Below are 16,035 nucleotides of genomic sequence, written 5' to 3'. Positions count from 1 at the left end.
TCTCTCATTCGCTGGCTCTCTCATCTCGTCTCTCTCTTTGTCTCTCTCCTCGACTCTTTCTCTCTCCTGCCTCGCCTGCTCTCTCTCTCACATAATTCTCTGTCTACTAATTTTGAGTTTAAAATATATAAGATATGTGATTTAAATGATGTTACAAAATAGCTGGCTACTCTCTATATTATTTCATAAAATAAAAGCTCTAATCCTAAAAGTAAATGGAGTGGGACGTTCCCTAATCGGATCGGACGTGTCAAGAGAAGAGAGAAACAAAGATTTCACGGTGAACGAGGTAAACAACGCGCCATATCCGCAGCATTGATGACGCACAGCTGTAGCCTAATCAATTTCCCTTACCTTTCCCTCACAGCTGCATGTGACTGATCCCTTTGTCCCCTCCTCCATTCTCTCTGATCTCCTTCTACCGACGCATGCTTCTCCATCCACTCTCTCTCTCACCCCCCTCTTCCTCTTTCCCTGTGGATATCCATGGCGTCCTCAAGTCTTCCCAAACTTCTCATTCTCTTCTTACTCTTTGTTCTGGTCAATTTGGGTCCCTCTGCTCGGGCTCAGCTCGAGGAGACGAGCTTGAAGCTGATGACGGACGCGTTTGAGTGGCCGACGACAATGCCATCACTCTACGACGAGTTCGAAGACGAGGGGATGATGAGGACGGCATGGACAGTGGGTTGTCTGGCCGTAGGTCTCTGTTCTGGCGGAGAGTTATGAAGTACTACATTTCGTACGGCGCGCTCTCCGCCGACAGAATCCCATGCCCACCCCGCTCTGGGAGATCCTACTACACCCACGACTGCTTCAAGGCCAGGGGCCCTGTTCACCCTTACACCCGAGGCTGCTCTAGAATTACCCGCTGCAGGAGATGAGTGATCGATGAGGTATATTTGGGTGCTAAAATGCTTAATTAATTATGGATTCTATTTATGTTCATGGTTATGTGAGTTTTTGTTTCTGGGGTTGGGCTGCGAATGTTGATTTAGCAGTTAGAGTAGTGTGAGCTTTGGGTATTTACTAGGTGAGTTTGTTGATGGCATGGGTTCGATGCTTCGGGACCATATATATATGCATTTGTATTATTCTCCAGAGTGTGTAAGTCTATGTGCTTAGACGCTTGAATGTGTATGGAAATTAAACCTGATTATTGCTTATAAATTGAGGCATTTTCGTTTAATCCATCTGTGCTAATAATTGGGGATTATATGTATAATTTTTGTAACTGAGTGGTTAAGTAGCATCTGATATCTCTGTTGTGTTGACCGCTAGACGTGGTGCAGATAATTGCTCGGTTCATTGAGGTATTTTGTTGGCCAAGAGTCTTTTTATTGTAAATATGTTTGTTTTTATGCATTTTTATTGTATGTTAACATGAGCACTAGTCCCTGGGCAGATAAATACGATTAATGGTAAAGGTATCATTCCAGATGGCTTCCAACTATCCCAACTACTCTCCAACAACTTACTAGGACTGTCACCTACATTCATTCATGAAGATTTTTCTGGCTGGAGAGCAATCCTAAATTTCTATTTTTTTTAGAGTAGTATGTTTACATGGTGCACCTGCTAGCCCCAAGATATCTCTAATTCTTAGAGCTTTTTCTGGATAGAACTCAATTGCATAATAGTTCAAGTTCTTTTTGTTCTGAAACATTTTGTTACTCTAATGCTTTAGTTATAAAAATAAAGGTTTAGCACTGAGTCCCGAATCTCGGTGGTGTTTTTGAATTTTATTTAGGATTCTTTGGTCCAACTCCCATATTTTGGTCTACCTTCCTAATTTATTTTAGGAACAACCCATGAGCTATGTTGAAGTGAGGAAGGGGGTCCATTAGCTTTTAAGTTGTTCTTTTCTCTTTTGAATCCTTGGCCTCTAGAGCTTAAAGTGAGAGAGGGATAGACATGTAGTGTAGATCTCACAACATTTATTGAGCATTTAATTTTGTTTGAAAAATCCATTATTTAAACAGCAATTGCTAAAGACCATCATCATTTCATTATCTCTTTCTTGATGGTGTATCAAATAATTGAAAAACTAAATTTTTTATCTTTTACTTGCTTGTCTCTGAGCATTTGATGCACATCAAGAGATGATGATTAAAATTATAATGAATGGTATTTACCTAAATGCTATGGGTTGTGCCAGTGTCAAATATTTGAGCAACAATAGAATACAATGCGCACATTAATAATTCGTGCAGATCTTAGTAAATAGGCAGTGTGGCATGCAAGCAACTTTGAGTCTTGCAGAAGTTATTGATATTCTTTTCCTGTGTAGCTTGAGGCTTGATTCACCATTTTGTTCATATGCTGATCTTAGTAAATAGGCTCTATGTTTCTTGCTCCAAATTGAGGTGCTGCACACTTCACCAATACTCACTATTATAAATTTGCTTGCCGTTTTGATAGCTTTATCATTTTGTTTTGAAAAATCATCCAAAGCATAATTGAAGCCCCATTCTTATCAATCATCTATTGGTGAGTGGATAATCATCTTGGTAGATATTCGAATGCATGCTTTCGATTAACAACTAGATGTGGCAAAAGTTCGGATCCTTTCTCCAGCTTTCTTCTGGCAAGAGAACGGCTAGGCCAGGTTCGGTTTCAAGAATCATTCAATCTTATTTTATTATTACAATTTTTTCAAATTTTTACGCAAAATATAATAAATAATTTATTTTTTTTAATATCAAAATAATAATAATAGTAAAAAATAATATTTTATTTAATTTTATTTTAAAATTATTTCATCTCATTTCAAAATCTTTGGTCCAAATGAATGAATGGTCGATTTTGATAGAAAATATAATATAATAAAAAAGAACATAAAGAAGGAAGAAAAACTTTAAGGTTATTAATCAAATCAAATCACTTGATAATTATGAAAGTTATATTAGAATAATAATGAAATCAAATTCTTGGTTTGATATTATTATCTGCTTCTTAGTCAGACTTCGTAGCTTTTTCTAAAGAAATTAATACCTTTATATGATATGTTGGCCTATTTTGTTCTTAAAATCTCATAATTGTTTCCACGATTGTGTATACATATTTTATAAAAAAGAATTGAATAGTAAAAAAGGGTATTTTTTTTTTCTTTTTGAAAAAAAGAAAAGAAAATAAGGAAGTTGAGATTGGTTAACAAATTAGTTGATACAGACCAAAAAAAGAACAACCAGATGAAATGTCAAACAGCTCCTTAAGCATTTATTTAGTTTTATTAATCATATCCCCTATAAATGACGCACATACCACTCCTGGATGACGTAGGAGAAGATATTTCTTCTCTATTTTATAATCATTAGAATTAGGAAAAAAAAAAAAAAACTGAAGGGATAAACACAACACAACACAACACTTGAGCTCTGAGTGTTGACTTATATTGACGGATCGATGTTTATACGATGATCTCCTTAGCTACACACATGACGTACAGAAGAAAGAGGAATATCATATGGTTCTCTCCGAACGATGCTTCCTTCACCTTCCTGCGAAATCTGGGCAATGAATTTGGACTCATTTGAACAGTTTCCAGATATTGGCTGTAAAGTTAACCTGGACCAATTTCTTCATTTCCCTCATGTCACGAGCCACCATGACCTAATCCAACGGACGGCTGCATCAATTTCAACACATTTTGCTTTCTTTTTATTTTTTATTTTTTATTCATCAACCAAAATGAAAGGAAATCAACTTGACTGTGGGTCCCACCGGTCCATGCAGCTTAGCATTTTGCTCGGATTAAAGCCGAAAGCAAAGAAGAATTGAAATCGTGGGGGTCCGAAATCAAAAACGGCTGCAAAGTGGGCCACCACTCAGATCTTTGAAGCCCGCCCACATGAGCCTGAGCCTGAGGACTGGGACGGTGGGACCCGCTCACATTGTACATAGAGTCACAGACCCTCGCTCACACTGTTGGTGGAACCCCCATAAGCGGCTCGTTTTCTTTGTTGTGAAGCGTAGGTTCATGCATGTGTTTCGATAGTTAATTTGGACCGCCACCGTTGTCTGCGCGCATTCGACCACAACCCACAAAATCCCACCATATTATATAACTCTCATGTAGTCAGTCCCCAAGCAAATTTGACGCCCGCCCCATTTTCTGGGGTTCAACTTGTAAGAATAAAAAAACGGAGGCTTGGATTTTTTATTTATTTTTAAATGCTACGTGTAATTTAAAATTTTTTTAAATTAATTCTTGAGTTATTTGTTTGTCTTAAAAAGATATTTCTGCCCAAATTTCATTAATCTAGTAATGAAAAATGCCGAAGTGGTACATATATGGTATATGTCATGCATAATTTTTTTAATTTAAACTTGTAATATATATATATATCACACGTGTCCTCTTATAATTTGTTATAAAGTGATGAGTAATGATATTTACACAGCAAATGTTGAAAAATAAGGATATTTTGATAAAATGATGTTACTTTTATAAGTTAATTTACAAAAATAATCATTATTTTAAAACATTATTGTGTAAAATGTTGTGAAAGTAACGTGTGTTTATTATTTTTCTTTCACTTTAGATATGAGTGTCAAACTATTTAAATCACATGTAACAGTTTAAACAAAAGTTTCAAAATACAAGAACTTGAAAAGTAATTTTTTATAATATAGACTGAATTATTTTACATAACTATCTAATTAAATATTTTTTTTAATCTTTTAGATTTTGTTTGAATTTGTTGGATTTGAGTTAAAGAACAATATTTATTCAAAGATTTGTGTATGTTTGTGTCATTTTCTTCTATGATTAATACCATCTTATGAAATTAATTAAGATAATTATATTATATATATATATATATTACCAGAATAAATTTCTTTCATCAGTTTTTTGGAAAAATAATAATTTGACGTGATGTCAAAATAAAACAAAAGTTCTAAATTCAAATCGCGAATTCATTCTTTCTCCAAATGATAATTTAAAAATGTGATTCAATTCATATCGTACGTTGGAGAGACAAGACAAGTAATTGTGAAAAGTAGCCCAAGGTATCCTTTTCATTTGACGTCCAAACAAGGAATTTTTGTCAAGTTTGCAACATTAGTAACGGTTCATGAAGGTAGTCGTGTTTAAGAATAAAGCAAGAGGGGTAGGAATTAAGGTACTTGTCACAACTCATCACAATGTTGGTAAGAAGTGACCGTTAAGAGAGAATCATATCTCCACGTTAACGATTTAGGTTTAATGACACACCAAACTCGTACATGCATGGACGAAGATATGAAAAGTAACATTTACGCCTCCTGTGATTTAACAGATCAGATGGGATGAGATGAGATGAGATGAGATGAGATAAAAGTTAAAAATTAAATATAATATTATTAGAATATATTTTTTTAATATTAATTTTTTTTAAATATTGAACAAGTTGAATTTTTTATTTTATTTTATATAAAAATTTAAAAAAATTATAATTATGAAATGATATGATAATAATTATGAAAACAAACGAAACCTCAGTGCGACACGGTTTTCATATTTTTTTATTTCATTTTTTAATTTTTTTGAGATATTGTAGGGTGAGATAAAAGTAATATTTAGCGTAAATGGTAATGTTAAATATAATTTAAAGTTCTAAGATATATAAATTTCATGCACTCATTTTAAAAAATGGTAAGACTTATATTAAAAAATGAAATTTTTTATACATGTATCAAATTTGAAGATAAATATTTTAACAACAAAAAATTTCTATAAAAATTAAATTTACAATGATATAATTCAATGTGATACGTTAAATTATAAAATTATCTTAATTGTGAATTAGATTTAATGTATAATATAAAACTATATATTAATTTTATTTTAATGAGATTTATTTGTGACATAACACTATTTTTTTTAAATAAATGCGTAGAAATTACAAGTTTTAAAATTCTAAAAAATCAAATAACTTGAACGATATCCAAGATGTTATTATAATATTTCCATGTGAACATAAAAAAGAAAACTATTTTACAGCCTTTTTATTTTGAGGAATAAACTCATGAATTTTATCTTGTGTGTGTGGATGTTGAAGTGAGTTGAGTTGAGTTGAGTTACGATGATAAAATATTGTTAGAATATTATTTTTTAATATTATTATTATTTTAAAATTTGAAAAAGTTAAATTGTTTATTATATTTTGTATTGAGATTTAAAAAAATTGTAATGATGAGTTGAAATGAGTTGATGTGAGTTTGGTAACCAAACACATCCTAAATATATAGTTTAATTTGAGGGCTAGAAAGAGTAGAAGTACTACTCGAACTGCCATTACTGAGATGAGTGGCCCCACTCTTATCGTTGGGTGCCGCCTAATATTTTTTTTTTATATTTTTAATATATTTAAATATTTTTAAAAAATAAAAAAATATATAAATATATTTAAAATTATTTTTTTAATTAATAAATAAATAAAAATTTAATAAAACGGTCAAAATAAAGAGATAAAGTAACTTTTTCCTACTGAGTTATGTGTTTGTTGCCTCCCCCGACTACTGAGAAGTCTATGTATTTCAAGGGATGGGCATGCAAATTGGAGAGATGAGTACCAAAAATTATGCCGTCCCCATCACGACATTTCACGTAAGCTTCTCTGTTTCGTATTTGTATTTGAGTAGTGTGAGGTTGTTTTGCGTGGCTTGAAAATAAAGACATTAATCAAGGGGTTGTGCTTGGCCCCCACATCGAGGTTGTCTTCATTTGAAGTCATACTAATTAAAGACCGCAGACTTGCAGGTCCCAAGTGGGCGGGCGGCGTTTCAACTAAATATTTATTTTTAAATTAGGAGCACGTGAGGCAGGCTTTGGTTCTCCCACTTTTTAACTGAAAACGGCTGCTGGCAGCTGCCATTCTGCTTCCTGACTTTCTCAGAACATCTGAATCGATTAATTAAAAGTTAAATTTATTTAATATTTAATTATTAGATAATAAAATATATCCATAATAAATTAGTTAATTTTTAAATAATTTGAATTTTACTACAGTAATTTTCAAAAATTCTTTAAAATTTAAAGATTACTATATATACATTAAATATATATTTTATCAATTATTTTTCTCTCTCTTTCTTTCTATTACATAATTTATAATTTGAGTTAATGATATATTAATTTAATTAGAATATAATTATTAAGAATAGTAAAATCTGATAAAATTAAATAAATTAATAATAATAAAAATTAAATATTTTTAAAATTATTAATTACTCATTACTATATAATAAATAAATAGATAATTCAATACGAAGATTTAATGTGAATAACTAAAACTAAATTCATCTTACATTATTTTATTGTTATATAATGAAAAAATAGTTATTTCATTATAGAGATTTATATAAATAGAATAGTCAAACGTCAAATTTCTCTCACATTCATAAAAAATATCATTTAACTCTGGCTAATCTATTGAGGATACTCTCAGCTCCTCTTATCTCTCCTTTATTATTGTTTTTATTATTTAGTTTTTCTTTTCTTTTTACTATTTTAATTTAGATTAAAAATTTCATAATCTAAATTTTATATATAATTCAAAAAATAAATTCAATCAATCAACGTAATTATATAATTTAAATAAAAATAAATTTAATTTTATAAAAATTGACTAATTTTCTTTTCGATTATGCAAGAAGAAAAATAAATCTACAGACTGACTTGACTTCATATGATACGTTATATTTACTTTATAATGAAATTATCTTTATAATATAACGTACCATATGTTAATTTGAGAGTTTATATTTATGAAATCTTTTTGTAATTAAAACATTTATCTAAACTTATATCTATCATTAGAAATTATTTTATAAAATAAAAAAAAAGTGGGAATTGTACAAAAGAACTTATAAACATAAATTTATAAACATATATAATTTGATAAAAAATATTATATTTGTTTATAATAAAAATAATTTTATGTCAAAATTATATCAGTTTTTAAAATAAAATTAAAAAAAACATATAATTACGTGGGAAGACAGATAAATTGGTCGGTCGGTTGGGTCGGCAAAGAAGGAAAGGCTGGAAACACGGGGAAACAGAAAGACGTGATGCTTAAGAGCTTTTGCATGCAGACCCGAAAAAGCGAGAATTCACCGCGGGTGGGGGGTGTCGTATCCAATCCAGGACTCAAGTTATTATATGAGTCAAAATTGATGAGATCAGTGCGTTAATATTCCTTTTCCAACTTGCGTTTGCGTATTTATCTCAATCTTCTCTCTTTTCTTTTTTGAAATTCGAGCAAATCAATCTACCTTTGTGCCGTAAAGAAATTAACCCTAGGTTGGAATATAAAAAGTATTTTCTTATAATTTTTTTTTAAAATTGCACATAAAATATAATAAATAACTTAATTTTTTTAAATTTTAAAATAATAATATTATTAAAAAAATAATATTCTATTTAATTTTCAACTTTAATATAAAATTAAATTATTATTTGTTTTAAAAGTTAAAGGGTTTTACTAAATACAATACTCGAGTATTTCTTTTAGAAAAATATAATGTTCATTAGTAAAAATATTTTTTAATGTGGATGACAGATTTATGCATTTCTTTAATGGGTGGTTACATAACATATATATCAAACTCATATAAGAAATAGTTTTTTTTTAGTTAATTAAGTAGCAATATCATATTGATTGGTTATAAATTAATTACGTAAATATCTTTGTCACCGTAAATTATATATCTCTTGTACTGATCATGTGCCAGACAAATTATTACTATAATAGCATTCTAACGTGCTTAATTCAATTTTTACGATCTCTCTCTCTCTCTCTGATCTCTCGCTCTCATCAGCAGAGCATCATCAATCATATACTTGAAAGTAATGCAACAGTACATCATGCATGCATCCATTTTGTAACGTGGCAGGCCGACCCTTGCAAGCACAAGCAAATAAAAAGGATAACTATTTTATTTCTCAAAATATAGAACAAGTTATATATAGCTCTATGAGTAATAATCCATGATTATCAACACATGACGCTAATCATGTGTATGGATGAAGGATTTGGGTTGGACTAGGTTGTTTTACTTTGGAGAATTTCAGTGTTGATTTCCTTTAATTTGTTTGGATTAATTAGATGATGGTATTTATTTCAAAAAGTTGTTTAATTTTTGAAAATTCAAAATTTTCCAACAGATATATTTCATCCAAATTGTAAGTAGCTAGTAATTTAAATAGAAAAATTATATTCAGTAGCTCTATGCCATACACTTACTTTTATTTTTTATTTATTTTTATTTCTAAACAGGTTTGTAGCGTAGGACTGCTGAGTAGAAAAATTATTTAAATATGATAGAATATATATATATATATATATATATATATATATAAGAGATTTCAAACTTTCAAATTTCAATATATATATATATACACTTGATATTAATGATCAAGTCTTGATCTCATTATCATCATCACCATTGCTAGCTTTTGGCCCCACTACGCTCACCAGCACCACCCACGATCATTAGTGACGAGAAAAAACAAACAAAATATACTCCAGTGCTATGAGTATTGTAAATCTGATTAATTATCAGATATTTTTTTTAGAGATTCTTAAAATGAATTGCAAGAATGCAATAGAAAAACCCTTACTACTCCCGGCCACAAGATCATGATCTCGCCCCTATTTTGAATCAAACCCCACAACCCTTGGAATATTGATACAAGAATTATAACCACTACCCCACACTACAAACAATTAATTAGTTTTTTCGAAAAAAAGAGTAATGCTAGAGAGAAGTCACTGTAGCAGTACATACTATGCACTCACTACATGGCTGCTTTTAGTTCTCTACTTTTTTATTTTAGACTTAAGAGATGTGTGGTCTAAATGATGTCACATCATGTGTGCAAAATGGTTGCTCCCAACAGTGACTTCTATCTATATTTATTCTTTTTTTTTTTTTTACCCATTTGAATAAATGTGTGACTCAGTTTCTGGTCACTAGCAGAGAGCGTTCGTATATACTTAGTCTTTAGTCTTGAGAAATGATTTGTACAAGTTTTAAATAAATAAATTTCGTGCAAGTCTTTATAAAAAATTGGATCAAATCTTAAAAGTGTGAAAAAAAACTATTTATTTATTAATGAGAGCTACTTTTTTACTAAGAATTTGTACGAGACTTGTCTATTTGAAATTTGTACTCATTACTTTTTAGAGCAGTGCTACTCTGCCGCCTGAGTAGCACCGGTAGTTACTTTTTATGTTTTTTTTTTTTTATTTTTCTTTTCACATTTTTGAATATTTTTAAATATATATTTTTTAAAAATATACCAATACACTTAAAATTACTTCCTTAATTACTAAATAAAAAAAAATTATCAAACAGTACACTGTAGCGGTCAAGTATAGGCGGCATACAAGCTTTTCTCTACTTTTTAATTAGTCTTTTATATATTCAGTCAACTCACACACACACACACACATATATATATATATAGTTTTATTTGGAAGCTAGCAGTAATAGTTAATACAATTTCCACATTGTTAATATATATGTAATTTAACGTTTTAAAACATCTCATGCAAATTAATTTATGTGGTATTAGTAATTACGAAAGGTAATTTTAAGTGCGATCTAATTATTAAAAAAAAACTTTTATTATACAAAACCCATTAGGCAACATTTTTCAAAATTGCGGGGCATGCATTTCCATCGATATACATGATTATATACACGCCTTTTGAATTGATCCGTGAGCCAGTGACCACGTTGTACATGATAAAGTAATCTAATTTCACATATTAATGATAAGGTTAATTCCCTACCTTCTGGTCACAATTACGCAAGAGAAACATGACTTTGTTACAGCTTGTATACTATTTATGCATGCATGCATGGTAATTAATTAGAATTATATATATATATATATATATAAATAATGGACGATCCAAGACTTTATAATTTATATTTCGTTTCTATTTCTTCAAGTAACAAACAACCACGTACGAGTCTCTCTCTCCCTATTTGACAATGAGTGTTGAAAAAGAGAGGGGACTGACATTTTTTGTTTTTACACACGCGTTTACAAAGTGTCGGTTATGAAACTCGTGGGAAATTATTTTTGTTTGTTTGGATATATCTCATGTAAAACATAAATAAATTAATTATATAACTTAATTTCCTAACCACCTCACCTTCTATATATTTGAACATATATATAGGTTATTATTTATGTTTGCAGTACAGACAATGATATAAAGATCGGATGCTCTGTGCATGTCGGGCTACCTAATCAAAAAATCTGATTACCAATTATATATATATAGTCTTATGCATTTTCTTTTAAAAAAATCGATAATATATAAGATTTATTTTAAAAAATTAATTTTTAATAATAGACTTCATTTTTTTTTAATAAAAATGCACGTAACTTATACATTTTAAAATTATAATTGACATTATTCATAGATATATATATATATATATATATATTGATCATATGCTAATAAAAGTAGTGTGTATATATACATGATAGTTCTTATTTTAATTTCCTTTACAAGTACGCTAAACATTATTGTTTTTGAAGAAACTAATTAATTTGATGGAAAATAAAGCTATTGCATGCGGACCAAACCTAATTGGGAAATTCTAATTAAGCAATATTGAAAGTTACCAATCGAAAAGCGAGTGTTTTGGGCGGATGGCTGGTCACTTATCAGTGTCATACTGACCTCAATCATTGGAACCAATATACCCAATTTAATAATGATAATGATAGTGATCATTATTAATCACTATTTCATTTCCTATTTTTCAAACTTGTAGTTACAACATGCTTAATATTAATGAGTCTGACGGTCGTCATGCTGTTTAAATAAAACGATGAGAAGAGATAGTTTAATTTTGTGTAATCAAACTATCCCTTTAACTTGAAGCACCATCGACTCCTCATTAGTGTAAAAGGTAATTTAAATTTAGAGACTTTCAAAGAAAGAGATTACCATTTGTTTAGGTATAACTATCTTATATATTTCTAATTGAAAATTGATACAGATAAAAATAGATTAAATAAAAGTAAATTTATAAAATAACATAATTTCACGATACTAATATAATTTTTTACGACAAAAGTATTTATCTTTCTAATTTAATGTAATTACTCGTGATGTTACGCAGTTTCGATAAAATGAGATGAGATGTTTTGTTAAAAATTAAATAAAATATTGTTATAATATAATTTTTATTTTGAGATTTAAAAAAATTAAATTATTTATTATATTTTGTAGAGGAGTTTGGTAAAATCGTAATAATTATATGAGATGAGATGAGATAAAATCATTTAGTTTTGTATAATCAAACTAGCCCCTTAACTTGAAGCACGATCGACCCCTCATTAATGTCAAAGGTCAATTTAAATTTAGAGACTTTCAAAGAGAGATTATCATTTGTTTAGATAGAATTATCTTATATATTTTCAATTGTAAATTGATACAGATACAAATAGATAAAATAAAAGTAAACTCACAAAATAACATAATTTCATAATACTATTTAAAGAATCCTATCAAATCACGTCATTTTGTTGATTTACTTTCATATAATTTTTTTGTGATTAAAGTATTTATCTTTCTAATTTAATGTGATTAGTGGTGATGATAGTTTTATGGCATGGGAAAACAAACCAATCCGATGATAGGTTTGAACGTAATTAATGATAATTGATAAGGTTAATGATAGTAATTAGAGGTGTGCGTTTTTGTGATGCTAACTAGATATTAGATATAGATGACATTAAAACAAATAATGTTAACTTGTGCATGAGAGATTTGATTATATTTTAGTAGATCATAGATGTATACAACCACAAAACTAGCATTAACTCCTCAGATTTCCGCACCAAAATAAAAACTAATATTTAACCATCACAATCTAAATTCAAATCCAATCCGCTTATGATTTCAGTAAAAAATAATATCTCAAAAGGATGCATTGCATGGATCATCCATCTACCATTGCTATCAACATCACCCTCCTCTCTCTCTCTCTCTCTCTCTCTCTCTCTCTCTCTATATATATATATATAATATTCAATTTAGAAGCCAAGAATATCCTCGCATATCACGTGCTTAAATCATGGCTTTAATATTAATCCTTGAACAAAAAAAATATAACAAAATTAAGGAAAGAAATCTTATTCCTTGATATAAAAGGACATCCATGCTTTTAGGCTCTTATCGTCCAAGTTGAGGAAAACAGAGTTCAGTTGCCGCCTACGTTTCTCTCTTCCCCTGACAAAGAAAACCAGAGCAAGAAACCTTTTTTGAGAGCGACCATGGAGTGGGTTCGAGGAGACCCAATCGGTCATGGAAGTTTCGCAACCGTGAGTTTGGCCATACCCAGAAACAGTTCCGCTCAAGCTCATCCGGTAATGGTCGTCAAATCTTCTGAATCATCCAACTCCGCCTCGCTAAGGAACGAGAAACAAGTGCTCCATCAGCTTTCGACTTGCCCCGAAGTCATTCGATGCTTTGGAAACGATATCAGCGTCGAGAAAGGCGAGGAGTTCTATAATCTGTTCTTGGAGTACGCCTCTAATGGGAGTTTGGCCGATCAGGTTAATAGTCGTGGCGGCTTGTTACCAGAATCCGATGTTCGGCGATACGCGAAGTCGATACTCAAAGGGCTTCGTGATGTTCACGCGAAAGGATTCGTTCACTGCGACATAAAGCTTCAGAACATCCTTGTGTTTGCCAATGGAGCAATCAAAATCGCGGATTTTGGACTGGCAAAGAAAGCAGAGCAACAACAGAGCAGGGCCGAGATCAGAGGAACTCCTATGAATATGTCGCCGGAATCAGTTAACTGCAACGAGTACGAATCACCTGCGGATATTTGGGCTCTTGGGTGCGCGTTGGTGGAGATGCTCACAGGGAAGCCGGCGTGGGACTGTGGTCCCGAGGTGAATATGTGGAAACTTTTGCTTCGAATTGGGGATAGTGATGAAGTGCCACAAGTCCCAAAGGAATTGTCTTTCGAAGGGAGAGATTTTCTCGGCAAGTGTTTCGTGAAGGATCCAAGAAATCGGTGGACGGCTGAAATGCTTCTGGACCATCCCTTCGTTGTTGCTGACGATAATAACGATCATGACGCTGTTCCATTGGAGGACACCGATAAATTAAAAACATCAACATCTCCGAGAAGTCCTTTCAATTTTCCAGAATGGGTTTCAGTGCAATCTTCGGTTGTAGTTTCGCCGGAATCTTCACCGGAGTCCGGTAAATTGTTTGAATGGAAAGTAAATTCTGGTTTCAGTTCGTCATTCTTGTCAAGTTTTTCTTCTCCGACGGATCGACTCCGGCAGCTGGTGACCGACGAGGCACCCAATTGGTCCTTTTCCGATAGTTGGTTCCCGGTGAGGGGTTCAGAACCGGGTGATTTAGAGCAGAGAAGGGAAGAAAAAGTGGCAAGTAATTTTGGGAAGAGTTTCATCACATCTAACGGTTCTGATTAGATTGTGATCTTTTTGATTGTAAATATTAGGGGAGAGATAGAGATAGAGATGTGTTTTAACAGTCTGACTCTACTCGATTCTGATTGGCCCCTCGGCTTTGTACAGAAAATCTTTTATTGAGTTTAAAGTTTTGCAAGAAATAAAGTTCGTTTGTTTCGAAAATCACTCTCTTTCGTCGCATTATTATAATTTTTTTAAATTTATATATAAAATAAAATAAATTTTTTAAATTGAAAAATAAGAATAATATTAAAAAATATATTTTAATAATATTTTATTTAACTTTTATTTCAACTAATCTCATCTATAAAAATAAATAAAAAATTTTCCAATACAATCTGAGATTTTGGAGAAGATATGCCTCAATGTGTTAATCCTGTTTTCAGAGTTTAATATTTGGAAAAGACTTCATTATTTGGTCAAACTAAAGCCTTTAGCATTTGTGGTTTTCTTTTTTCTCAATGTTTAATAAATCTTATTGCAAAAAAAAAATAATAATAATAATAATAATTGTAGTGGGTGTAGTCAAGACTCAAAATGGTCAAGTGGTGTCTTAGGTCAGTAGGTCTTCCTTTGAATGTTTGGCAAAAGAAATTGGATTTTCTCAACAGGAGAGAGGTGGCCATCAACCCAAGCAAGTGTGGCTGCAATTGGTAAATGAAGTTGATGTTATTTGGGAATATTCTCCATTGGAAGGCATTTCAAAGGGTTTGGGCTTTAAATAATGGGTAGCAAGAAAAGTTACAAAGCAGCAGAGCAGTACAGCCAATTCTCCCAGTTTCAAAATATGCAATTTGGGACTGAATTTGTGGTTGGTTTTGTTTGTTTATCCTCCACCCACCATGTTGGAGTAAAAAGATAATCTTTTGAGATATTTTCTTATACATTAGATCCTTCTTTGTATAATTTTCAGCATGATACCTTATATACTTGGTTCTAAATAGGAAGTCATTCTTTTTTTTTTTTTTTTTTTTTTTTTTTTAAGAAGAGAACAGAATCCTAATTTTATTGATAACCCTCATTTGTGATGGAAGAAACCTGTAGTTACAACAAGACACCTAGAGGATACATTATAAGCAAAAAAACCAAAACTCAAGCATCAAAGTTACTAAATATCCGGTTACAGAATAAATTATCAATGAGGTACAGAATAAACCCTGACTAGACTTTGTAAAACCAACGCAAAATCCCTAACAAATTATTCTCTTAATGGAGTGATGATTTCATCACTTTCTTATATAGAAAGAAAGGAGGAAAGAAATCCAAAGAGGTATGTGGTATCTGAGGGACTGACTTGTATAGTTGAAGTATGGTGTGATTAAGATTAGCATTGAGTTGACCAGAATTGGTATTTTTGTGGGGTAGGATCAAGCTTGTCGTCCAAGTTATACCAAATTATTCGAGGTTAGGTTGTTCAGACAATTTAACAAACAAGAATCATTTCGGTGCACCAAAACATCTTAGTAGTTTAAGAAAAAAAAAAAAAAAAAGAAGGCTGCTAGAAGAATTATGAACTCTATAGCAACATAAGCTCATGTACCATTAGAACTGATTTTCATGAAATA

General features: G+C 31.1%; 2 protein-coding genes across 2 annotated transcripts; both read left to right on the top strand.

Moving 5' to 3' along the window:
- Positions 1 to 249: 249 nt before the first annotated feature.
- On the top strand, positions 250 to 1,184 carry LOC121249972 (protein RALF-like 34). Its single transcript, XM_041148862.1, is given in 2 exon segments — positions 250 to 655; positions 658 to 1,184. Coding segments are annotated over 2 exon segments (393 nt in total). The 5' UTR covers positions 250 to 486; the 3' UTR covers positions 882 to 1,184.
- Positions 1,185 to 13,179: 11,995 nt separating this feature from the next.
- Positions 13,180 to 14,602, top strand: LOC121249645 (mitogen-activated protein kinase kinase kinase 20-like). Its single transcript, XM_041148375.1, has one exon. It carries the CDS (start codon positions 13,292 to 13,294, stop codon positions 14,468 to 14,470), a length of 1,179 nt encoding a protein of 392 aa, XP_041004309.1. The 5' UTR covers positions 13,180 to 13,291; the 3' UTR covers positions 14,471 to 14,602.
- The last annotated feature ends 1,433 nt before the right edge of the window (positions 14,603 to 16,035 follow it).

This window comes from Juglans microcarpa x Juglans regia, chromosome 1D (genome assembly GCF_004785595.1).
Source record: "Juglans microcarpa x Juglans regia isolate MS1-56 chromosome 1D, Jm3101_v1.0, whole genome shotgun sequence".
Lineage (NCBI taxonomy): Eukaryota > Viridiplantae > Streptophyta > Magnoliopsida > Fagales > Juglandaceae > Juglans > Juglans microcarpa x Juglans regia.
The sequence above is the reverse complement of the archived record's forward strand: the minus strand, read 5'-3'. Positions and strand labels throughout refer to the sequence as shown.